At 40.9% G+C, this 26,442-nt stretch overlaps 1 protein-coding gene across 1 annotated transcript in view; it reads right to left on the bottom strand.

The window, feature by feature from the left end:
• Positions 1–22,532, bottom strand: part of TBX18 (T-box transcription factor 18) — a gene marked incomplete at both ends in the record, with an annotated part of 26,189 nt that extends 3,657 nt beyond the window's left edge. Inside the window, 6 exons of the mRNA XM_080806167.1 lie at positions 4,650–4,714; positions 8,040–8,207; positions 15,290–15,461; positions 18,541–18,642; positions 20,842–21,046; positions 22,226–22,532. Coding sequence (XP_080662293.1) covers positions 4,650–4,714; positions 8,040–8,207; positions 15,290–15,461; positions 18,541–18,642; positions 20,842–21,046; positions 22,226–22,532 — 1,019 coding nt within the window. The remainder of the gene's footprint in view (positions 1–4,649; positions 4,715–8,039; positions 8,208–15,289; positions 15,462–18,540; positions 18,643–20,841; positions 21,047–22,225) is intronic.
• Between the last annotated feature and the right edge of the window lie 3,910 nt (positions 22,533–26,442).

Here is a 26,442-nt window from a genome sequence, read left to right as displayed (position 1 = left end):
AATAAATAAATATTTAAAAAAAAAAAAAGAGCAGGTCCTTAATCACTTGCTCTCAACTTGCTACCTCCTCTGGGTACCTTGCATCCCCAAATCAAGAACTATGAGCCAAGGCTAGAGGAACCCTCTTGCCCCAAAATCCTACCACCTATACAGCATGATGAAAACTCTCCAGACACTCAAAATAAGTGATATGGCAGATAAAACCAACTTACACAACTTGGCCCACTGTTCTAAGGTTTTACATGCTGAATCTACTTCCTTAGTGTTCACAGTGTAGACTCCATTGATGTGCTAATGTCCTTCATGACTCCACGGAGCGTCACTACCCCATCTTAGTGCTAGAAGGAGACAGCAGTGTATGTGTGTGGGGGGTGGTACTGAGGGCACGCCCAAGTTCGTGTGCATACAGGAGTATGAGTCTACACATGGACCTGACTCATCTCTCAAGTCACAAGTTCAGGGAGTGCTGCTGTGGGAGCACTTGCAAAAGCCATCACCAGCCCCACACAGGTGCTAGTACAGGGCTGCCAAAGGGGAGAGCAGGGCAAAGAGTGGACCTGCACCTGCTTTCCACCTGGGCTGCATGGAGCATGAAGTGCAGAATCTAGCTTTGGATGTAATCAATGATCTACGGAGAGAGGACTATTCCATGGTGAGAACACTGGATTGGGGGTCAGGAGAACTGGGGTGTGGCTCCAACTCCTTAAAATTCACAGTGTGACCCTAAGTAAATGTTTTAGCCCCCCTGGACTTCAGTTTCCCACAAAGTCAGGAGCAGACTACGAAAGCTCTGCATCCTTTCCTAGCTCTAAAGTTGTTTGCTCCTAAGTGATTTTTCCAAAACCAGACATCATACTGTGGCTGACTATGAGCCAAATGCAAGCCAGATCGACACAATAATATTTTATGCACATTAAATTATTGATTTGGGGGCAGTTTGGGCGCTTGTTCGGTCCCAAAACCCCATGTTTCCTGCAGGTTGTGTTTAATACTCAACTGATGAATGCTGGGCACCATCTATCTGATTGCTCTTTATTTAGTTTGTGTCAGGTTTTATGACTTTCTAGAAACAAGCTTTTCTAAATGCTACAGAATGTTTTTATTACCACATAGATGAGTTTTAATAATCCTAGATTTAAATATTAAGGATACCAAAGTGGTCGTGGAGTGGTCTCGAGGGGAGCTTGCTAAGAGGTAATTAATAAGCATCCATTAGACTTAGACACTTATTAACTATGGAGACGAGTATTACTGCATTATGTGTATTAGCAGTGTAAACTCCATTATGCTTCAAAGACAAATCCATACACCCAATTCCTGAGGAGACATTACTGATCACCACAAACATGTCACCCTCAGCTTTAAAGAGAAGGTTCTGAAGATGACATATCTACAAGTGATCTGACTTGGACCTACCGACAGTTTTCTTGAGGCTGCTGTTTCACACTGCAAGCTCCAGAAAGGATTTCAGATATTTTGCAGGAAACAGTTATAAAATATTTAGTAGCTGAATCTGGACTTTTTAAAAAAGGCCTTCATTTTCTCCAGTAATAGAGACTTTTCCCATCTTGTTAAAGGAAAGATAAAAGGCACCTCCCGCAGGAGTGCAGCCAAGGCGATAATTTATACAAGATGCCTTTGAACAATTTCCACATTTTATCACCACCCTAATTTATGCTATCAAATAGCCAAGTTTATTTAGTAAAATGGTTATGTTTTTCCTGAAGTATTTAAAGCAAAGAAATTTCTGTACCTTCCTGAGTAAAAAATTTTATAGGGTCAAACCTAAGGCCTAACTGAAGAATGAAACTATTCTCAGCACATAAATTCTCTTTCACGTAGCAAATGTCTTGCAGGAGAGCTTTTAAGGGCTGAAGCTACTGATTCCTATAAAACAGGCTGTAGAACCATAAATAACCAGGAAGGGATAATTTTTAATTAAAGCAAATTGTTTTATAAAGTTTAAAAAAAATCACAAGTCCATGTTTATTTCTTGTCCTGCTTAATTTACTTATTTCATATATGGGGAAAAATAAAAACAGTTTATATTAAAAAGTAGTAACAATAACACAACAGACCAGGGGTATGAAAGAAATAAAATGAACTTTTTCTCATGGGCTTTCTTCTCTACTTATATGAAAAAAAAAAGTCACTCCTTTCCCAAGCCCTCAACACCAATGCACCCTCCAAGTCTTACATGTAACTTAAACTTTTTTTTTTTTAAAGAAAATACATAAGTTAGCAATCTGTAAAGCTGACCAAATTCCCTCTTCTCTATACATGAGTTTTTGCATTTATCAATGGAAAATATGAAAATTAGCTTTCTAAATAGTGTTGATATATAAATATTATACAAATATTTAGCATTCCAAAATGAGCACTGAAGACCTGTCTATCATAAGCAGGAAAACTGACTTTAATGAGACAAAAAGTGAAATTATTCATTTCACTAATAAGAAAGCTATATAGAGGCAACATAATTTTCTTGTACCATGATATTGTTTAAACATTTGGAGCAAGACAAAAAATTTAAAATTTAACAAAATTTAAAAAGTGTTAAAACATAATTTCTTACGTTCTGTGTGTTCATTAAAACTTTTAAAAGTTTTAGGGTCAGGAAAGAAATAGTAGCAAGAACCACAGATGCCACACCTTGTAAAACAAACGGAAGGAAAAAGTTCATATCAAACCTAGCATTCTGACCTCATGATACCCAACAAGGGACTTAGTAGTTTATTTTCACCAAACCCACTGATTCTCTTCACTGACCATATTCAAATACCTTTTCATTTTGCTGACATTTCTAGAATTCTTCTTGAAAACTTCTCCTATGCATCTTAACAGCTCACTTCTATTTGTAGATTTATTCACTATTGGTGTCTATCCAAATACACCTTTTAAAATATTTTTAAACGTATTGCTTCAAAACTGAACCCACGGTATCCAAGCAGTGTGATTCCCCTAGTGTCGAGAGCAGTGAGGGGTCTGCTAGGTCAATCCTACAGGAGAGCCTGGACACAGTTCCTGGTTGTGTATTCCTCAAACCTCAGAGCTGCCTTCATGGAGTTTCAGTGAGTTTAAATAAATGTATTCGCTGCTTAAAAAAAATAATGAAATGAAAGAAATGCTAGACCCTTAACAAATACTATACTGCTACCACCAAAACCACATGAAGATTCCATCAAAGCATTTCTCAAGGTAGAAAAGAAGTCACCCCAAAGGCTCCCATTAGTCCCTCAGGAGTGACCGTCTCAGTTACTAAATTATTCAGCTTTTAGAAATGCCTCTGGACAGCAAAGTTAACCAAGAGCCAACGAAACATAACAAAAGCCACGCAGAGTTGTTCTCACATTAAAAACATCTAAAAAGACAATGATTTCAATATATCAGACAACAGGTATTATAGGAATACCTGCAAATCTTCCTACAGAATAAAGAATTCCAGAGGGAATTATTAGTGCTATTGTTAATCGTCTTGTTGATGTACCTGCACTAAATTAAAGGCTACTCTACTCTCAATGCATTTCAGCTGCATTTAAGTCCTCACGCTTCGTGGTGTTTAAACAATGTCCCTGCATACGAGAATATTCTGCAAGCACTTGTCGGTATTCTGAGAAAAGATCTCTGTCTGCACCAGCCTTGCCCAAATAATCAGCTAGAAGACTAAAAATCTAGACTACCAGCTGACTGTTCTCTCTCTACAATTTTAAATCAAACTGCCCCTAAAACAAAACACCTAGGGCTTTCGACTTCCTGAAGAGGTAGCCTATACCAAGTTTTCGAGAATACCAAATTTTTAAGAAGTATTAGAATAATTTCTGGAGGAAAGTAATAAAAACTTCTCAAATATTTCTTTTTAAAAGCTTTAAAAACATTTAAGTCAAAGCTTTACCCTGAAAAGGCATCTGGAGAACGTTAGTCTGTTATTACTCTCTATTACTATCAATACTTATCTTAGAAAATATTGCACCAAACTCTATTGGAATAGAATCACATCCATAAATTAAAAACCCATGGCACACAGACAACGGTGATCTGCTTTTTGATAAAAGTAACAGAGTGGAATTCATTATGGTTGCTCTCCCTCCTTGTACAAACACCATAAAACACGACACAGAGAAAATAAACAAGTGTGTGGCTGTCAGTGCAGCCAAGACAAATTTGGAAACTAAAGAACATCAGCTCCCTTGGTAATGGGGCGTAGTTTCATATTCTAGTTGGAAATCTGAGGGAACGGAACCCCATCATAGTCCGAAGACAGAATCAATAGATTGTTGTGACATCAGTAAGTAAGTTAAACAACAACAGCAGGTGTAGTGAGGCTACTGACTTGGAATATCGAAGCCCCGGGGCCTCAAAGACAGGTTTCCTTAAGGTCCCTTCAGAGGTAGCATGCACTGTGCACCCTGAGAACTTGCATTTTTCACCCAGCATCCCACATCAAAATTCACCTTAGGAATGGGCAGGCCATGGCACCAAGCTAAAAAATAGGTACATCCAAGGCCCAGCGGTACTGACAAATTTTAATCCTCATCAGAAAATTATTTCAAAACCACATCAGTGGTTAACTGTTTACCTTGTAATGGAAAATTCACAACAAGAAGTCAAATGTATTTATCAGAACCAGAATGTTCTTCACTAAGTCTTACCTGTTACGCCCAGAGTCTCGAAAGCCTTTGGCAAATGGATTCCTATCTATCTTCAGGCGAGTAATCTGGAGAGTACAAAAAAATCATATCAAATACTATAAATGTCAAGTAAGGCCATTAAAAACAGAAATGGTGGAAGAACTACAAGTAATTACAAAATAACAAAATTATAAAAGCGTTCCTCTCCCCTATTTCTTGGTATTTTATTATCTTAGCTGCAAAGCTAGAAGAAAATTTCAGAAATCACCTAGATCTTCATCTGCTATGAAAAAAATTCCCCACCCCTATTTAAACTCTATAATTAGATCTGTTTTGCATTCAATATCACTAGAGAAGGAAATTCTGAATCGTCTGTTGATAACCTGTCCTTTGTTTGACAATCCCTCTGAACTAAAAGCTCTTCCCTTTAACTCTGTGACATGGTTTAATGCCTGTTCCTCTTGGTAATGGGTAACAGCTAATAACCAACTTCTACCTTGTCAAGTTCCTTGTAACACCTGAAGGCCGTTAAGCCCCTATGCATTCCTCTCTTCTTCAGAATTAGGTAATATACACTTCTTTAACTTTTCTGCCTCTGTATTTTTCTTTGTCTCTCCTTGGATCATCTTTATGGCTCTCATCTGAAAATTTTATTCTTTCCTGTTTTCTGTTGAGTCCTGACCTGGTCAGAGCCCTACAGTGAATGTCTAACCAGAGCTAACAACTACTGGAAGGCGCTAATGAGATTAAATTTTATTCATGTAGTAGAAATAAATGTTTTATTTTTTTTTTAAGATTTTTTTTTTAATTTATTTGACAGAGAGAAATCAGAGCTAGGCAGAGAGGCAGACAGAGAGAGGGGGAAGCAGGCTCCTGCTGAGCAGAGAGCCTGATGTGGGGCTCGATCCCAGGACCCTGAGATCATGACCTGAGCCGAAGGCAGAGGCTTAAACCACTGAGCCACCCAGGCGCCCCTAAATGTTTTAATTTAAACAGAAATCTGGGGGGAGATTTTTACAAGTGGTCTAATCATCTCCATTAAAAGATATTTTTAGTTATACCATCTTGTAATTGACACTAATAGCATCTCATCTATTTCTTGACAGATCTTCACCTTGTCCCACAGAAGTTACAGCCTGTTCTCTAAGAAGCACATCATGCTTTGTTTTCTATGCTCTTTGGTTTAGTGGAACCTACAAAGTTAATGAACATACTTCTGACATACTTCTGTACTAAGCCATTTTGGCTTAGTACAAATGAACACTGTTGGATAACACTAAGGAAAAGAAAGGGTATCTGAAAATTCATTCATAATCCCCCTCTACTGTCCTGAAGGAATTCTTGTGAGTTCATTATAGCTTCATTCTTTGTTCATTTAAATAATATTTAAATAACATTTACTACTTTAAGTGTTCATTTAAAATAGGATTTCAAAAAAGAGTAGAGATTTATACAATGGTGCCTTGTCTAAATAGAGATGTGTTACTATTGCCATTATTTTTATTACTGAGTGCCTACTATGTATGCTGTACTAAGAATTTTATATGCATATTTCATTTAATTCTCATGGCAACTTATATGTAGTTATTATCCCAATCTTATGTTTTCTTTTAAACCAAGGCTTAAGTTTCCTGTGATCATAACGTTACTTGTCCATAGACCTAGGCTGGGACCCTGGGCTTCAGAATCCCCATGCTGTTAACCACCACCAAGCTAAGCTGCTTACCAGTTTTCCCTGAGTTCTTAAAATAGGAGCCAGGAAGTTAAAAAATGAACATCATTGCATTTGGTCATTATCAATTTCCCTTCTTCTAACTTTTTTACCCTATTAATCGATTTGTCAGTTTGTCCATTGGTATTAGTCACCAAAAGGTACCAACAAGCCTACTGCATCTTGTTTATTATATCATAGAGGCTAGGAGAAAACTACACATTTGACATTGTTAATCTGTTTGTGTTTCAGAGACAAAAAAAGAGACAGATAAACTGAGGTTGCTTAAAAGGTACTGAATGTCTCTGCTCTTTTCTCCTCATGTGTTGTGTTTTTCCTCAAAGAAAAAAAAATCATTTTTGCATCTAACATATTTTAAGAATATTTTCCTAATTATCCAATCCTTCTAAAGGTTAACTTCATGCTCCTTCCTCAAAGCCTATGTAAGAGCATAACAATGTGAGTGAGAGGACAGGACGGCTTCAGCTGTGGGGCTGGCGGCTCCACATGGATAAGAGCAGATGCACCTCCCAGCCCCCAAGGAAGACGCAGGGGACTGGATCCAAATCTCCTCATAAGCTTTAAAACAACAAAAACCACAGCCGAGAGATTATAAAGCCTTAAAATTTAACTGAGATGTAAATAAATGTAAAGAGAAGTGGAGAACCTAAAATACTTCTCCTGACCACTAAAATTTAAAAAAAGAAAAAAAAGTCTACCACAGACCACATCAGCCTCAACTACATCAGTATTTTTTATGAAAACTGGCCATAATGGCACAGACTAAATTGCCTTGAATCAATTTTCCACCTATTTGATTCAGCCTTAAAGAAATACATACAATTACATATATCGGAAAGAAATATTTCACTTTTGAAATTATTATTAATTTTATGAAAAGATTACTCCACCACTGCTGATCTCTCAGGCTATAAGCATATGTGTCATCCTCTCACAATTAAAGCATATCTTGAAGAAATAGCCATTCTCGTATATATACCAAAATGACTACGTAAGATAAATGCTTCTGAAATATTTCTTATAATACATGGGTTATAGTTTTAAGACAATGTGAATTATCAAATCTTATGCTCTATGATACAATCCAGGTTTCATATTCTACATATCTATTTCCTAGCAATACACATGTGTTTTTTTTTGTTTTTTGTTTGTTTGTTTTTGTAATGAAAGAGAGAGAGAGAGAGAGAGTGAGTGGAGGGGAGGGGCAGAGGGAGAGGGAGAGAGAGAATCTTAAGCAAGCTCCATGCCCAGTGCAGAGTCTGACTCGGAACTCAATTCAGACCCTGAGATCATGACCTAAGCCAAAATCAAGAGTCAGATACTCAAACAACAAAGCCACCCAGGAGCCCCCACATGATTTTTAATCTTAATTATGACATCATGATTCGACATCCCAAACTGGAAAGCAAACCTATACTATTCGTCATGAGACACATTCTTTTCTAAAGAAATTCTCACTGGAAGTAGCCTTACTTGGAGAACCACGAATTTAAAAAATTGTTTATACACACACACACACACACACACACACACACACACACATATCCTGGATGTCTTATATGGCAAATGCTTTACTTTATGACACTTCATAACATTTAGATACAGTGAAAAGGATAGCTAGCTTTCCACTGACACCTGAAACAAAAAGTCTAGAAAGACAGCGATTCTGAGAACAATACCTGCTGATTCTGATAGGCAGTAACCGTTGTGAAGACAGTTTCTGGAAAGGAGAATGCCTTTACTCCCTCTCCAGATGGAACAGGTTTGATGGGAGAAAGATCATCCCCACAGTCTTTACGAATGACATGGACCCGCGGTTGGTATTTGTGCATAGAATGAAGAATGATCTGTGTCAAGGAAAGAAAGCCAAATATATCAACAACTTCTGCCCAATCTCAACACCATGACTAAATATTTAATGTGTAAAATAAATCCCAGTTGGAAATGAAAATTTCCAAGGGCGTAAAAGTGCCAATGTAACAAAGTATGTCAAAATTGGAAAGGGAGAGCTAAGAAGTTATTTGTAAAATATGCATGAAAATACAAAAGGAAAAAAATCATTATTTTGGTGGAACACTGTGTACAGCCATGAACCCATGAACTTAACATCTAATTTTCTGTTTATGCAAATACAAGAACAAATTCATCAGCATTTTATTTACAGTGAACCACATGGAACATAAGAGTCCAAACCAGTAGAACTAAAAATGAGATTGAAATGATTATTTAAGGGGCGCTTGGGTGGCTCAGTGGGTTAAAGCCTCTGCCTTTGGCTCAGGTCATGATCCCAGAGTCATAGGATCGAGCCCCGCATCGGGCTCTCTGCTCGGCAGGGAGCCTGCTTCCCCCTCTCTCTGCCTGCCTCTCTGCCTACTTGTGATTTCTCTCTGTCAAATAAATAAATAAAATATTTTAAAAAAATGATTATTTAAATTCCACCATACCCATCACCTAAAAACAAGTATTTGTGCACCAAGGGTTTCTTCAGAGAACATTCTTCCTCCACTGGTGACAACAACATGTCTATTCAAGGACAAAAGGAATTCTAAGGATACCTAAGAGTCTCCCTTGTGTGTGGCTTACGACCTCCCTGATTTGCCTGGAGAACCCAGTGTCCATGTCTGCATCAGAGGGAAACTTCCAAAACTCAGGCACCTGAGTTCAACTCTTCTAGAGAAATCTGACTACTTTCTACCCCATGATTCCTCTTCTGAGAATTTATCCAAGAACATATTTCAAATCCAAAAAAAAGCACTCCATGCAGAGAGATGGGCAGCGCACCATCTTACAACAGTGGAGAAACTATAAACCACTTACACGAGTAGATTGGCTAAGTAACTGAAAACCTACACAATGGGAGAGGTTATTCAGCCATTACTAAGTGCTGTTTGGGACATTTTTAACCGCAAAATAAAATGCTTCTTTTTAAATTTAAGTGATCCAAGTTGTTTATAAACAATCGCAATAACATGAAGACAGTAAAAAGGACCCACAGAAAGATACGAACAGTGATCATCTCTAGATAATGGGATAATGGGTGAATTTTTTTCTTTTTCTTTTTATGTTTTCAAGGTATAGGAGATGGAATTAAAAAAAAAATAGCCTTACCCAGTGAAATTGTCTATTTGCTGCTGGGAGTCCACATTCAGGTATTCATCAATGAGTTTAGTTAACAGAGCTGTGACTTCCCTGAGTTACACGACTTGAATTCACGTTTGGGGAGTTGGGAGTGTAGAGGAGAGATCCTTAAACAAGCCTAAAACACAGTGGTTGAACTACCTCGTGTTTTTCAGGATATGGCTTTAACAAAGCCATATTCTGAATATTTGGTCAGGCCCAAAGCAAATAACCCTATATCTGGAGAATGTGTTTGCGGCCACCAGAGGATGTCTTCTCCCCCATCAGGCAGGTCTGGTGGGCACTGTCATTAGATCTGCTATGCGAGCATCTCTTCCACTAATAGAAAATTTGAGGGTAAAAGAACAAAACAACAGACCACCATGCTTGATGGGGGGCAGCACAAGTATAAGGAAAAGATAAGAGAATACAATAGCCCTCCTGGTCACCTGTGGATACACACATGACTGTGGAACCTCTAGAAAAGTCTCTTTTCAGGTCTAAAAAAAGGACAGAACTTCACTAACCCATTAGTGGCTCACAAAAATCAACCGAAACGGTTGCAACTGGAAATTTTTTAAATAAATAAAATGATAAAGTAGAAACATAAAGCATGTTCCTTATAGTAAGGATAAGTACTGGTTTTTGTTTTTTTTTTTTTTTTTAAGATTTTTATTTATTTATTTGACAGACAGAGATCACAAGTAGGCAGAGAAGCAGGCAGAGAGAGAGGGGGAAGCAGGCTCCCTGCTGAACAGAGAGCCCGATGCGGGGCTCGATCCCAGGACCCTGAGACCATGACCTGAGCTGAAGGCAGAGGCTTTAACCCACTGAGCCACCCAGGCGCCCCAGGATAAGTACTGTTTTGCAAAACAGGATCTGTTTTCTTTGTGTGTGTTTACACCAGGTCATAACGTAACATGAACATATGGTTACGTGAGTCAGGTAAAAAGTCTCAAAAACATAGGTGTAAGATTTATTCTGATGATTCTAGTGATCAGCAAATTCCACAGTAGAAGAGAAACTGGAGAAAGCTACCTGACGTCAAACAAAAATAAGTACATAGCTAGTTTCAGAAAACTAGAATAAATTGACTTGGACTGAGGGAAACAAAAACTGACTTGGGTTTCTGTTTACTTGTCAAAGAACACAGGTTCTTGTTTTATGAAGTCTTTGTTCTCTCAAGCAGATTTCTCCATATAGCTATATGTACTTAAATTTTATTTCTTTCTTTCTATTCTTACAGAATTTCCAAAATGACATAAGTTGGGATATACTGGGGTAGGGTATAGAAATAGCTGATGTATGCCTACGTCAGCACATTAAAGGGCAACTGCGGACAGTAATCTGGGGATCTTTCCAGCAAAATAACAGGCTTTCAATATTATCTATAGGAACTTATTATACCCCCAGATGTTTTCTGGGAATGCAAAGCAAGCTTCAGTTCTCCTGTATAAAATGACATTATTTGCTTTTTAATGATCTATCAAACTTATAATGATGAATGGTCAATAACATATCTAATTAAACAAGTACAACCAGGAGAACTACTGGCCTTATAAATAAGGAGACCACAATGATAATGCTGAAACTCAAATAATTTTTCCGATCTGCATGCTCCATGCTCTCTGTTCCGTTTAAAAGGAGGATTTTTTTTTTCTTTTTGGCATTACCTCGTAACACAGATAGTCACATAGACTAATGTTTATAAACACAAGAATGCTGTCCCATGTGCAGGTTAATGCATGTTTTATCCACTATAAAGACACTAGTTTTGAGTCAAAAGCAGCATGATATTATTTATGTGTTGTTGTTTTTTTTCAAGACTTCATTCATTTATCCGACAGAGAGAGAGATCACAAGTAGGCAGAGAGGCAGGCAAAGAGAGAGAGAAGCAGGCTCCCTGACGAGCAGAGAGCCCGATGCAGGACTCGATCCCAGAACCCCGAGACCATGACCTGAGCTGAAGGCAGAGGCCTTAACTCACTGAGCCACCCAGGCGCCCCGATATTATTTATGTTTAATTTGAAGGGCCTACAGTGCCTGAAGTTGACAGACAAACCAGCTGTGCCTTACAGAACAGCTCAATAAGGAAACATCACCTCCTGACTCCGGAAATTTTCTAGATGACCTAAACGCCGGTGTGGGAACAAGTCAAGCAAAAGGCCAAGCAGGAGCAGCTCCCTGGCTCCCTGCATTCTTGATGACACCTGGTGCTGACCCACTGTAAATGGCAGGGGGTCAAGACAGTAACACTGGATCACAAACTCCGTAGCAAGATGGTCTTGGTTTTGTTTCACATGCACTGTGTGTGAAACACTCCTTATACACATGCATGTTCAAGTTCATCAGCTCACCTGATTCACTCAGAATTCTCTGGTTCTAACACAACACATGAGAAAACCAAGCCTCGGAGACCCAAACTGATACGCTCATGAACATGAACATGTTGGATCTCCAAGCTGTTCCAAGTTCCTTCCATCAAGCAATGCCCCCTGTGATACCATCCCTCCCCACCTGATTCTTAAGCAGAAAGGGGAAGACGGTGAGGACAAACTTAGAGCTGGGGTGACTCTATGTCACTGACTCCTCAGCAGCTGAGAAAGTCTCCTGACTGTGGCAGACTGGCCATGCTTCCTTCCGAAGCACCCCAGCACTGTATTTGAGCCCTATGAGCCCTGCCAAGGTTTAAAGACACCATTAAACATCTTCTAATTTTTTAAAGATTTATTTATTTATTTGAGAGAGAGAGAGAACGGTGGGGAGGGGGGGAATAGAAGCCTCAAGAGGGAGACAGAATTCCGAGCAGACTCCCCTTTGAGCATAGAGCACAACATGGGGCTTGATCTCACAACCCTGAGATCATGACCTGAGCCAAAATGAAGAGTCAGATGCTTAACTGACTGAGCCACCCTGGCGCCCTTACTAATTTCTTAGGGAAATGCTCATCTAAATGTTTCCCTCCAGACAACAAATTCCAGATGAATAGGGAAGCATGCACACGATCAGAAGGAGCTAGCTTACCCAAGCATGCTAACTGTCTGTACACTGGTAGCCCAAGGGCCAGGCTTAGACTGTATACAATCCAACAGAAAGCTGACTACAGACTCCCCAAGGAGTAAGCAGAGATGATCAAGTCTTTACAACATTCAGTGGTTAGTTGTGGACTGACAGGACATTCCACTCGAGATTCTCACCAATATTCCTCTCTAAGCAATCCCTGGTATTTGGGAAGATGAAGTCACACTGGGGGAAACCCAATGGCTTGTAAGTTCAAGTTTCATACAGGTCTGGATCCAGTCACAGCCCTGTGAGGACTTGATTCCTACATTAAACACATCGTGTTTAATAAAAATCCCATGTCTACATGCCATTCTCAGGTCACTATTTTAATGCTTCTGTACCTTTCACACAACATGGGGCTTGATCTCACAACCCTGAGATCATATCTGAGCCAAAATGGAGAGTCGGATGCTTAACTGACTGAGCCACCCAGGCACTGAGAACTGGGAACTGAGAGGCCAAAAAAAGTAAGAAAGCAAGTTAGAAAGTAAATTAGAAAATCACTTCTCATTTGAGTCTACAGCTTGATTAATTAGAAATTAGTGGTGCTTCCTTTAATATCGGGGGGCAGGAGACCCTCAACCATATGATGGCAGAGGGGTGAGTCCCTGAGAGGTTTCCACATCAGGAAATGATAAAACTGAACTAGAAAGTCCCACCAGAACAGGACTACTGTCTTCCTAGATGCTGAATCACATAAACAATGGACTAAGAAACAAATTCCTAATCTCGAATCTAACCTCATTGGGGGTCATCAAATGGAGTAAATAAATACAATAGACACATTCCTCATGAAACCTTCCCAGTCTCTCCTGACTGGGGCAATGTGGCGTCAGTACTTCTCCGAGCCAACAGTGGGATTATCTGTGTGCATGTCTTCTCTCCCCATCTAGACTAGATCACTGAAGGCAGAGACTGTGGCTTTTTATATTACACTACCTTTTACAAAGTCTCAAAAAATACACGTTTTAAATAAACAATGGAAAAGAGCATTTTTCCTCCTTCATTCTCCTCTAGCATCAACTGATTCATACATTTTCACCAGGTATAAAAGCAATTTTCTTGCTTCCAAAATGGACAGGTACATATCTGTCTCTCCATTTCTACACTCATTAATTACCTCCCTGTATTAAAGTATTACAACCTGCATCACAACCTTAAAAGAAAAATTTAACTGATAGATGACACATTTCTCTAAATTTTGCCTGTTAGCCGCTATGTTTTTTGTTTTTGCTAAAAGCCCAATGCGGGGCTTGATCCCAGGATGCTGGGATCATGACCTGAGCAGAAGGCAGATGCTCAACCAACTGGGCCACCCAGGCACCCCAATTTAAATTATTTAAAGAAGTGTACCTTATTTATGACAGGTATGTTTTTTAGTCCCAGTTACCTCTTTAAAAGATATGTCCTCAAACTGTAGAACTCAGAAAAGTAGAGGATATTTAAGCTCTTGAAAATAAGTCACACTTAATGGCATTATTTTTAAATTTTCTACTCCAAAAACAAAAGACCCCCTCAATGAACATGCTGGCAAAATACAGCCAGCTCCCTCAATGAAACAGTAGAAACTAATGTTCCTTCCCTGAAGTCAAGTGAAAAGCAACTGTTACTACTTGACTATGTACATAAAGAATAATAAAAAAAAAAGAAATGAAGTAATGTACTAAAATATAGGGCATGGAGTTGGATTCAGAAATGAAATCTACTTTGATACTTCTGTGATTTCATTTTAAGTCATTTTAAAAGGCAACAGACAAAAGCAATGTAAGATAGATGTATCTTAAAAATCCAGATACTGAATTTGTACCACAATGAAATTCATACTCGGATGTTTTTATCAAGGCCAATTGTTTAAGATACTGTCTAGCAACTTGTAAATCATTTCCCATCGTAACTATATTACTAGTTCATGACAGTTTGCATTTTTGTTTTAGAAGATTTGCTCGTAAATATACTATATGTCACCCTTCGAGAAATGAACTAGTTGGCATGTATGATGTACACTAACTCTACAAAAGGCATTTCAATCCTGCCTCAATCAAAACCCTCTCAAATAACAAAAGCCTAATAGAAATGTTGGCTTACAATGGAAATCGGCGTGTATCCAGAGTTACTTATATTAAAATAGTAACGTAGAAATTTTGTCTAGGAATAATATTGCAAAACAATAAGGGGTTAAAAATCACTGTATTATTGGAATGGCTGACTTTGACTTATAAATCATGTTTCAGCAGGCTTAAAACTAAAAGGAATTGTTATTGTAACATATTTAGACACATCAGATGCCATCACAAAACAGCAGGGAACATGCAGATGAAATACACAAATAGTGTAAGCCTGGGCCATTACTGAGAGGCAATGAGCTTTAACTGGGAAAAGGGCCGAATGCAGGCAGGACACAATAAACCATCCTCCCTGTTAACCCGACTGTCAAGTATTCACATTTGGAGCATAATAATTAGCACCTCATAGCCTTTCAAACAAATGTTTTGGCTAACAACGTCTGCCTGAGATTCTATGATTTCAATACAAACACAGTATCTAGTTTTAACCTATTACGAGTTTCATAGGAGACGCTTCTGGCAATAGTCATAGTCTCTGTTGTGAAGACAACCTTGATTTTGCACAGATTAGACACACGCTGATCAACAAACTTCAGAGAGAAATTCATGCCCTTTGGTCAAACAGGGTATAGGTCTGGCTACCCCCCCCACTCCATGGGGGCACATTAGGGAGGCCATCTACTCACATGGCCTTGGTCATCCAGTTCATTGTTGGTGAGCTTCAGCTTGTCAAAGCTGATCACTTGTCTCATCCAAGTCTCTCCTGAGGCAGGCGAGTCTGGATGGATGTACACCCGTGGCGGCACAGGGGAGTCCGCGTTCCCCGCCACCATCCATTTAGAGCTGTGGTAAACATACCTACAAGGCAATGACAAGGCTCAGTGTACAGACTATTGTTTTCTGGTAATTTTCAAGTACATCGAATCTGACAAACTGTGTATCTTTTATTTTTAAGTCTGAAAAACACCAATTTGCTCTTTACATCCAATACATATAAAATAAGATTTCAAGTACTCTTCAAAAACTCTCTGGGGCAGCAGTGGCCTTCTGACCTCTCAGAGTAAGTGATGTGTTAAGGATTTATGCACACTATCACCCCCATAAATTCAAGTACCTTAATTCTTATGAATCACTTATTCACATTAGACATTCCATCTGAATTCTGGTATTTTCCATTTTACATCTGGATATTCCATTGACATGAAGAAACTATTGCTGTCAAGCTTAAAGTTGTCAAGCTCACCTTTAAGTAAATCTCAAAAATACTTGAGAGTTAGACCTTTAAGTGTCCCACTTCTTTAAGACCACTTTCCATTTTAGGCAATGTACAGACGAACTAGGTAGATGATAGAAAGGCAAGGGGAAATTGTCAAAAGTTCCATAACTTTCATTTTCTTAGAAAAAGAGTTTTAGCTATGATCATTTAGAATATTTTTCTGATTCTATTAAAATAAAAATTGGAGATAATACATTAACTTAAAATTTTTGTATAATCCAAAAATGTAGGTCTTTATCTTCTAAGTTTCTCTTTCTCAACACTTATAAGAAAATTCCTTAGTTTGCAAATATCACTAATCAAATATACGTCAAACTTTGAAAATGAAGGTATATCTGATTAATACTGTTTTTCTAATTAAGGGACCAAATGTCCTCTTCTGTTTGTTTATACGTGTCAAATATATTGACTCTACAAGAATAATACATTTAAATAACAATGTTTCAGGTTATCTTGTAATATTTAATTGTATATTCAGGTTATCATTTATTAATTATTAACTTAAAATTCACTAATTCAAAAGCTAGAAACTAGTATATGACGATTCACTTAGAAAAGGGTATAAAATGAAGTTATAAACCTAGGTGTTCTCCTTCCATTTGTATTTTAAGACATGACATACAATTTAAAGCAATAATTTGTGGATATTCTCAGAGAATTCTACATGTGCAGTAGGCAAATTTCTTTTAAAAAACAGCATGAAACATTTTCATAACATCTCTGGTGAGGCCCTCTGTTTCAACTAATGTCACATATTTCACTCTCTTTTGAGCTCAATATCTCTTTTATTCTTTAATTCCTTTTCTTGGGAAAAAACATAATCACAAAATTGAGAATAATTTTTTAAAAAGCTTCCCTGAATTGGTATGGTGTAATTTCAGTAAATAAGTTCCTAAATGCATGAGCTCCTGTGAATATTAATTTTGCCTCACAACAAATCACAAGCACTTTTGATTTGACCAAATACCACTCTTTGACAGCAGAGAATAAACCAAAAACTTATTTTTACTACAGCTAAAAGTTAGAAAATAAAATGCAAATCTTAGAAATGCAGGGGAAAACTGTACTATAGTTATTCCCAAAATAAACAGAGTAATATGCTCTATCGAAACCTTGAAGAAGTATGCATACTCATACAAAAATCCATACCCACCAAGAGAATAAACGCTACATGTTACAAATTCTCTGTGAAACTTTCTAAATACAATTGCTAAAACCAAATTTCTTGGGAAGCATTTTAAGTGAAAACAAATTTATGATTTACAGTTTGCTCTTTTAAAATCTGACATCTTAATACCAATACTTGACATTTTTCTTGCATTATATGAGAATAATAAGAATCAACTATGTAAAATAAACCATCCAAAATACATGAAAGATATTTGGAGAAACAGGAAAAAAAATTGGAAGAGAAAGGAATAATGTCTAAGCTCATTAAGAATTACATTATCTTTCGCAACACAAAACCCAGATTAGAATAAAGATTTTTAAACCAAGTATATTTCAAGATTAAACAGTGCCTTCTAGGTTCTGCCTTGTAGTAGATAATTTTAGCAAACTCTCTAATGACTTATTTAATTAAAATAAGCAATACAATACAAAACACAAACAATAAAACTGTCTTTTTATTACCCATTTTTTTAGTATTCCATATGTGCCTGTACTAATTAAATATGTATACTTTTGACACTGGTAAGCCTGTTTCAAACAAGGACCTCCCTAAGTTTTAAAAAGTGATAAAAACCAAATCTGACTTCATTTTAAAACTTACTAAATGCTCTAGCTGTTTATAAAAAGTAAAAAATAAAAGAAAGAAAAAATAGAAACAAGACCAAAATTTAAAGCAAGCACCTTCTGATCTTCTACTCAAAATTTCCTTTTTTAAATGTCAGCATTCTTAACTCCTCGGGAAAGTAAAAAGCATTGTCCATTGAAAGTTGCTGATTTGCTTACTTGCAAAAGAAAAAGAGCAAAGGTTGGTTTGAAACTGAAGAATGTGTGTCTTCTCCAACTTTACTTGATATCCAGATAATACATCCTCTTTCAAAATCTAAATCTTACAATGTTCTTTTTTTTAATCTACTGTGTTAACTACGAACCAAAACCCAACAGTAAATTAACAAATTCATTACCAGTCTAAAGATGTCCTAATAGCTTAATGAATTACGAGATTTAATTTTTCTAAATTCAAGAATTTCCTAAAATTAAAGGAAAAGAGCCTGCCAACAGTTATGATTTTTGAACACAGCAAGAAAAAGGGAATTTATTTAAAGTTCAAAATAATCACAAAGAAAATGAAACATATCATTGAATATTACCTATACCTACAAACTTAACATTTCCTCCAAAATTCTAATTGAAAAGTGAATCATTTTAAAAGACACAGTTTAGCAACCCTAAACTAGCCTCTATTTAAAGTTCTCAATACTTAAAGGACATTTCTGTATCCATTAAAAGCAAAACAATAATTAAGTTTCCACATTTACTGCAAGAGAAGGCACCGACCGCGTGGGCTACTGGAACTGTCAGGGAGTTGGGTTATAGATCTAGAAATTCTACAGGCTTCTGGAAACAAACATCATGGTTGTCACAGATGAAATAGGCACAGCCTGGAAAATCCTAGCGTATTCTTATCATGCTGTATCCATCAGATCACTGTACCTGTATCTTTTGTTGTCCACTGGCACAATGTCCATGGCAATGTAATATTGCTGGTGAGGATCTAGTCCTGAGATCTTCACTCTCATTGCTGGAAACATGCGCCTATACATATGGAGGGGAGGAAACAGGGTATGGGTTTTGTTTTTGTTTGTGATTAAGCAAGGAGAATGAACAAGCGAAGAAACCTCTGGAAAGCTCTCGGTTTTTCATATGGACAAATTTATAGCATTCACTTTGATAACGTTAATTCAAAGAATCAGAACACAGGATGCATCAAAACTGAGGCTTTTAAATGTAATTTGTTGTACCCTGTCATGCACTGTGTTTACTGAAATGTCAGTACAGCTAAAAAGAATTGTACGCTGAAGGAGTAATAGCATGAAAAAAGCAGTTTGTTTTTTAAATAAAAATCAATGAGCATATTTACTTCAATAATACAAATGATAAAAATGTTCTGAAAGTAGAAATAGAAAATCTGAATTTGTACAAGTGATAAAATATATTATAATGTGAAATTTTAAAAGGGTTATAAAAAACCACAAGGAGCCAATGTGCCATGCTATAACCAAACAATATGTTCTTTATTGAGACAGGACTTCCTGTCTGCAGCATGGTAAAGGTGAAGTGCAAAAGTTGCTCTAAATTTGAAAGGTATAGTAAAACTTCTTTATTGAAAGCAGAAACTAAACACAATGTATATTTACCAAATCATTCCTTCCCCCACTATACCCTGGAAATACTTTCCTATTTAACCACACTTACTCAAAACTTTGCTAATTAAAACAAATAAAAATCTGCATTTCTTTAGGCTTCCCAGAGTTGCATATCAAAGGACATGCTAAAGTACACGGGCTATCTTTTAAAAAGGACGCAGTAGCAAGAATCTAACAGCAAATTATTGTATATGAAAAACAAATAGAGCAGTTCTTTTTTTTTTAATTTCCATCTAATGATTTATGTCTAGGACCCTTCCAGTTAATTTAATTTTTGCTAATTTAACCTTATAACACAAATTTTAGCACTGTTATTTATCAAAAACTTTTTCTATAACAATAATGCCACTAAAAACCACTCAGAGAAAAGAAAGTCCATTATTCCTAACTAGGCATGAGAACAGTTTAATATGCTAGCTGTTTTAGTGTTATTTCAGTGCACCTGTAAGATAAAGAGTAAAGGTCTTTAACTACATCCTTTATAAGACAACTGTTGCTTTGTGTTGTTGAAGACTGAATTTGGATCATTAATAAAAGCTCTGTGAAAACGTAGAAGGTAGCATATGGATTCAATAAAATATGTTTTTGTAATTTCTAATAAGTTTGGATACTTTTATGCTATCCAGGTTTTTGCCATGTGTACTCCCTGAAAGAGTTGCTGTGCTTTTTAAAGTTCCTTTTAAGGAAGATTATTATTCATAGATTTCACTGCACTAAATGAACTGAAAACTTTAAAATGCAAATATTTCTCTGTTTCCTTCAGATTAATAGTATCTGGCCAACAAACCTATTTTTTACTAACTAATGAATGCAAATTTCACAATTTCAAAAATACATATAACTTCCTACAGTTTTTCTTAGTATTCTTCAGCAAATTGAGACGAATGTGTTGGATTTCATTTAGAAAAAATATATATATATAACCACGTAACTGGATCTACAAACGGAATGGTTTTTTAAAAAACGGGTAATTATTTTTGCAGGGATTATACATGTATTACTGATGATTCCAGTAACTTTTCATTCTAGTATAATATCAAAATAGCACAAGACATCACGTTCTTACATTGCTAGGAAATCTTTTGATAAAGAACCAGCCTGGAAGTCTGGAATCTAAAAAAAAAACAAACCATAGTTTTCTAAAGAGTAAACTGAGGTTTCTTTCTTTTTTTTTTTTTAAAGGGGTGGGGAAGGTTAAGGGAAGTCAAGTCATCTGTTCAGTAGTTCCAGAAAAGATAACTAGAGCCTAAACACATGCCTGGACGGACGTATACATAACCACGAATCCAAGACTACCCAGCACACGGAATATCAGCGGCAGCTTCTGGCGCAGCCGCGTCGGCGGCCACGCGGATTTTTCGCTAACGTCCAAGAGGGCTGCGGGGCTGTGCCCCTCGCTGACTGCACTCTGCTGTAGGCGGGCAACGCCAGTCTAAAAAGTGAACCACAACCCGGACCTTGTCTTTTCTGTACAAAAATGCTAACCAGAGACTCCACAGCTCTGCAGACCCTTCTCCTTCCTAACCCATGGGGGGGGGGGGGTAAGGTGAGGCCAGGGCCCGGGCGTTGGCGACAGATCACCCTTTACCTGCCCGCCTTGGTGATGATCATCTCCGTGCCGATCTCGTGAAAGCGCTTCCAGAGCTCTGCTCCCTGCAGATCCACCCGCGGGGCCTGCGGCGAGGGCAGCGGGGTCCCAGGCCGTGCCAGGGGGGGCGCTGGGGACCCCTTCGGGGATCCTCCCGGGGACGCCAGCGGGGAAGCGCCCTGCAGGAAGCCGTCCTCACAGCCGCCTGGGCAGCAAAGGCAAAGAGGGGTAACGGTGAGGGCTCGTGGAGGAAGTCGGGTGGGGAGACTGACCCCCGAGGGCGGCTGGGGAGACGAAAAAGGACCAGGAGAAAAGGCGGAATTTTCGTGCCTTCGGATTCTTCTAACAAACAGGCCCGGGGTAAACACCCGCTCTGCCAGCCGAAGGGACTCGACGTGCCAGGGAGGCCTCCAAAGACCTTGTCCCGCGGAGGCATAAAGGGCCGCGTCCACCCCTCCCTCCTGGCCTATGCCGGGTCAAGGCCCCAAATAAGTTTCGCGCCGCCGCCGGGGGCTTGGATACGTGGCCAACTGAGGCTGAGACGGATTCCCGAGTCCAGAGCCCCACTGCAGACCCCGACACACCGGCCACCCGAAACGCACGCAGAGAAACCGCCTGGCGTCCCGGTCCCTGGTTCGAGGTGCCTGGGCCTCCTTTCCCGTTAGGCATCCGAGGCCCCTCGCTTTGGGCCCGGGCGGAGGCATCTTCTAGAAAACTCTTCAGCCTCGGCTCGCGCCAAACTCCCTGACCGCCCTTAGCTCCCTAGCCAAGCAACGAAGGGGCGGGCAGAGCGCGAAAAGCAAGCCCACCGGGGCCGACGGCCTCGGCAGCGGGAATCCAGAGGGGAAGGGAAGGGCTCAGCTACCCCTCGGGAAACCACGTTTGCAAATACGCCGCCCTCTTCCTGGTTTGCCCAAACTGTTTAGGGCATTCGTTCCGGTTTCGGGGGGGGGTTATGCCGTCGCTCCCCCCACCCCCTTGCTTTTAAAAGTTAGGAAAGAAAAAAGAGCACCCATTGGCTGGAACCCCAAGGGAGGCAGATGCGGAAGGCACAGACCTGCACCGCCGAAAGCCTCAAAGAGCCGCGGCCGAAGGCGCGGGTCGCCGAGTGGGCGGCGGCAGCCTGAGAAGCGGGGCTAGGAGCGGCATTTTAACCGTCTGGAGGGCGACCTGAGTTGAGCGGCGATAGCGGCCAGGGCGGCTGTGAGCTTCGCGCGCGGACACCCAAGGCCAAAGCGCTGGTGGTGCACTGCCTCAGGCACCGAGGGGCACCGCGCGCGCGCGCCCTTAACTCGCAGAAGTTCAGGTTCCCCGCGGCCGTGCGGCCCCGCGGGACCGGGAGGGACGCGCCGGGAAGAAGTTAGGCGGGAAAGGGCCGACTCACCCGCGGCTCCGCGGGAGCCGCAGCTCCGTTCCAGGTCGGCGCAGCTCCGGGCTGGCCCGGATGCCGCCCCGGCCGGTGGCGGGAGTGCAGCGCTTTCGTCTCCCTCGGAGGAGCCCTTTTCCCCGGCGCCAGTGCCGCGGCTGCAGCCTCCGTCATCTACCGCCACGGCCGCCTCTTCCGCGCCCAGCTTTCGTCGCTTCTTCTGAAGCTGTTGCTGCTTCTCCGCGCCGATCAGCGCCTCCACGGAGAAGGCGTGCGCCTTAAGGCTTAGCATGCTGCACGGCGAGCCCCTCCGCTTCTCGGCCATCCCCGCCGCCTGGCGCCCGCCCGCCCCTCACGCATATACACTCAAGCGGGCACACGTACACACTCGCTCTACTCTCCCACCAAAATCTGAACGACTCTCGGGGCCTCCCGCAGGCCGATCTGCCCCCTTCCCTGCCGCGGGCAAAAACAAATTTGGCGTTTCCTCTTTCTCGCTTGTGTTGGGATCCGAGGAACCAGCGACGCGCCCGCCAAGTTTCCTTCCCTCGGTCTCTCGCGCGCGCTCTCTCACTGATGCACTCCTTCGTTCCCACCCCCTCCACCTCCTCCTGCTGCTCCAAGATCTGCTTCGACTGATGCGCCAGAGAGGACTAACATGGGTAAAAAACACTCTGCGGACACAAATTAGGGATTGTAATTGAAATTTGTTGCCTTGATCTGTCAGCACTTCCAGGCAGGAGAGCGGTGGGAAGAACTTGCTCATTAGTGTCAATAAAGTGGCGAGGGTGGAGTCTGGGGCACTGTCAATCACCGGGAAGTCCAGCCAATCAGGCGGCGCCGACAGCGCACAGTCCGCGCCCACTTCCTTACAAGGTCTAAAAAAAAAAAAAAAAAGAAAAAGAAAAAGAAAAAAGAAAGAGAGAGGGAGAGAGAAAAGCGCCGCCGTCTGGTTTGGAAGTGCCAGCCCCGGGCGCTGAACCCGGTCAGTCTCTGGCTGCCACATCCCACTCCAGCCCGTCTTTAGTTTTCCTCACCCATTCCTAGGAAGGGTGAGGCTCCTGGCTTTAAAGCGAGATATCACCAAGTTAGAATATCAAGAATCTTCCAAGAAACTTTAAACTCCAGTCCCACTCCTTTATCACTTAATATTGCTACAACTCAGAACATTTTTGAGTGGGGACAATTTACAGCCACCAGGCCCGTCTTTTCTCATTTAAACATTCCCGCATTTAGTAGCGCCCAATCTGCCAAGAATGGCATTAGACTTGTTTATTTATTTATGTTTCTGTTTTACTTAGTGGCTTTTGCTTGGGAAGGGTGTGGGAATTCACGGTATATTTAAATCCTTTATATTTAGGAGAGCAAAATTTTATATTATCGCTTTAGTCCCTCATATTTACTAGTCTGTAAAAGCACACCCTTTTCAGAGCCTCCCTTTCCTTTCAAAGCAGGATGATAATTTTAAAACGTTAAATCGTGGGATGTTAATTCTATATGTCTTCAATGATAAAGACTTAGCTTTAAATCTCCTAAAAACTTCGCAAGGTGAAATGTTTTAAGATACAATAAAATTTCTATTGCACTTTTTTAAAAATGTCTCTGTGATTTAACCTAACTCCATATTTGTCCTCCTTTAACAATTTGCCACTACTTTTCTCAGGCTTTTAAAGAGCCAACTTGTTTCTTTAAAGCAAAATTTAAAAAAAAAAGTTTTAATTGAATAACATCAATCATGCATCCATACAGTTTATAGTTTCAACTCGATTTTTTTGGGGGGGGTCAGGATTAACCCCCAAAATGGTTTTGGTGTAAATAGAGCAAATATAATATAGAAGAAAATTCCTGATACATATTATTCTTAGATTTTTGGTATAAAAGACAGGACAAAGGGTTGTCTTTTTCTCGCGCTCAATTCAACCTCCACAACTTGTTACCTCTGACTTCTCGCTAAGCTTTCAATGGAGTGATAAGGAATAGCTTCGCCACTGTGATCTTTTTACCGTAGCTCCGGCGGAACGCGCGGTTCCTCCGAGGTAACTAGAAGAGCCGGGACCTGAGCAGGAGGTGCCTAGGCGTATCCACGGTCTCGCCTCCCGACCCGGCGGCAGCAGCCTGAGTCAAAAACGCCTGGGTAACACCCTCGAGGAAGAGGGCTCTTTTAAACTCTTGAGAAACAGATTCGACTGGAAGGATATGTTTTGCATTTGTAAAAGAAGGCTTTGCAAACAGTCTGGAGCGGGGCAGACCCCGGAGGGCGCCCCAGGCGGGTAATACAGCCTAAAATGTAAGCGCAAACCTGATTTCTGAAGGCTAGCGGAAGGGGAAGCAGGCTTGGGAGAGCAAAGAGGCCACCTGGAGGGCTTGGGCGTGGAAGGATGTTGGGGCGGGGGGTCGGTTGCAAACTTCGCTGGAGGCTGCAGCTAGAGCTCCGCGCGCTGGGCGTCTGAAACCCGCACCAGCAGCCTGCAATGTCCCAGCGCCCCGCTGCAGGCCCAGACGCGAAGGAGAGAAGCAAAGCGCCTTGGGATAGCCCTTGAGACCTTGGAGAAGGCTGCGAAGCCAATGGGTGGAGTCACCAGGACCACAGGCCTATACCGGTCCCGCCACCCGGGAAGGAGCGGCTCATCCTGAGAAATCTGAGGCTGCCTGGGACGAACGCATTTTCCAGACGTGAAGCTTGCCTTGTAGGTGGGTTCTTGTCCATTTATATGCTCTGCAGCTCAAATTGGTATAGAAGGGACTAGACGGCCTGCAACGGCGCCCTCACGATTGTGCAGCTCAAAGGTCTCCTCTGTCCCTCTGCCACTTCTTTCACCTTTACCCAGGGCAGAAGGGACGGCAGACCCCGGAGCTCACAGACACCGGAGTACTTATGTCCACATAGACTACAAGCTGGAAAACTGAGCCTCGCAGACACCCAGGATGTCAGATAGAACGTGGCCCTTACGAATGATCCCGGTGTGTGCTAGGTGTCCAGGGCAGGAGGAAGCGTTGGTCCGTTCAGTACAGGTCCAGACTAGGCTTTGGGAACCCTAGCGATAGAGCCGCACCGCCGTTCGCCGCCCCGGATTCGCGCTGAATCTGTCCAGGCTTCCGGACCTAACTAGACCAGCTGCACCCGACCCCGCAAAGCAGCTAGTCGAAGACCTCACCGCACTAGGACCCTTGCTCTAGGACAGGGGGCGCCCCATCCCTCCCAGAAGCCCTAGGGAAGGAAGGCCAGAGTCCGCAGGCAGGAGGATTCTTGGCCTTCGGTGTGAAGGCGAAGCGAACGCCCTTGGAAGGCGTTTTCTCAAAAGCGTGGCTTGCGCGTGTCAGGGCCGTTCCAGGGCCTTGCACTTTGCTTGTCGACAGAGCAAAAGAAACGGGACAGGACGCGAATTGGCAGAAGAAAAGCTCGGTGGAATACGTGTGCGCGTGTGCACATGTCTGTGCTTGTGTGCACGTGAGTACCCCCGTGCGCACTTGTCTGTGTGTGCACTTCTCTGTATGGGCCTGTGTGCGCGGATGCGCGTGTGTGCACCTGCGCACGTGTAACCGTGGAGGAGTGCCTATGTACAGAGAGCGTGCGCCTCCTGTCACTTTAAGAGAGAAAATGTCTTTTCCCAGGTTGTGCTACATTAAGGAAATGATTAAAACTGAATTAAACTGTCAGCCCTCTGGCAAGACTAGCCAGGCTCTATTTCAAATAAAAGCCACCCAGGGAAGAACATTATCAGAGTACGTCTGTCTCAGAGACTTGGCGAGAAGGGAAAGGGCATACAAGCCTTGCATATCCAGGTCTGGGAGAACGGTACCTAGTGGGCTGTATCCAAACAGATAGCAAAATTAACTCTGGGGTGGGGGGTGGCGGGGAGGGAGGATTAAAAGGAATGTCTGGTTCCTCCTGTTTCTTTTCTCTCTTTTCTTTCTTTCCCAGTTTAAAATTGGATTGTTAGAAAGATTCTTTTTTGAAACTCATTCTTTCTGTAGACTCTATTATCTATCCATGTTTAGATATAGATTACCGTTTCTTTATCTCGGTTACTATTATTTATATTATTGTATTTTGTTTTCTACTTTCTATTTTAGTGTTTTGTTTATAAGCAATTGCTTATTTTTAATTCCAAATTTTAAAGTCCTATGTGCCAGGATTTCATTCTCTAAATAGATTAATTTTTCTTTTTTATTTTTCTTTTTTCTTTTGCACTTGACAATCGCTGTAAATTTCCAAACTCGTGTTTGATTTCCCA

Source organism: Martes martes, assembly GCF_963455335.1.
Source record: "Martes martes genome assembly, chromosome: 6".
NCBI lineage: Eukaryota > Metazoa > Chordata > Mammalia > Carnivora > Mustelidae > Martes > Martes martes.
This window is presented reverse-complemented; position numbering and strand designations above follow the sequence as displayed.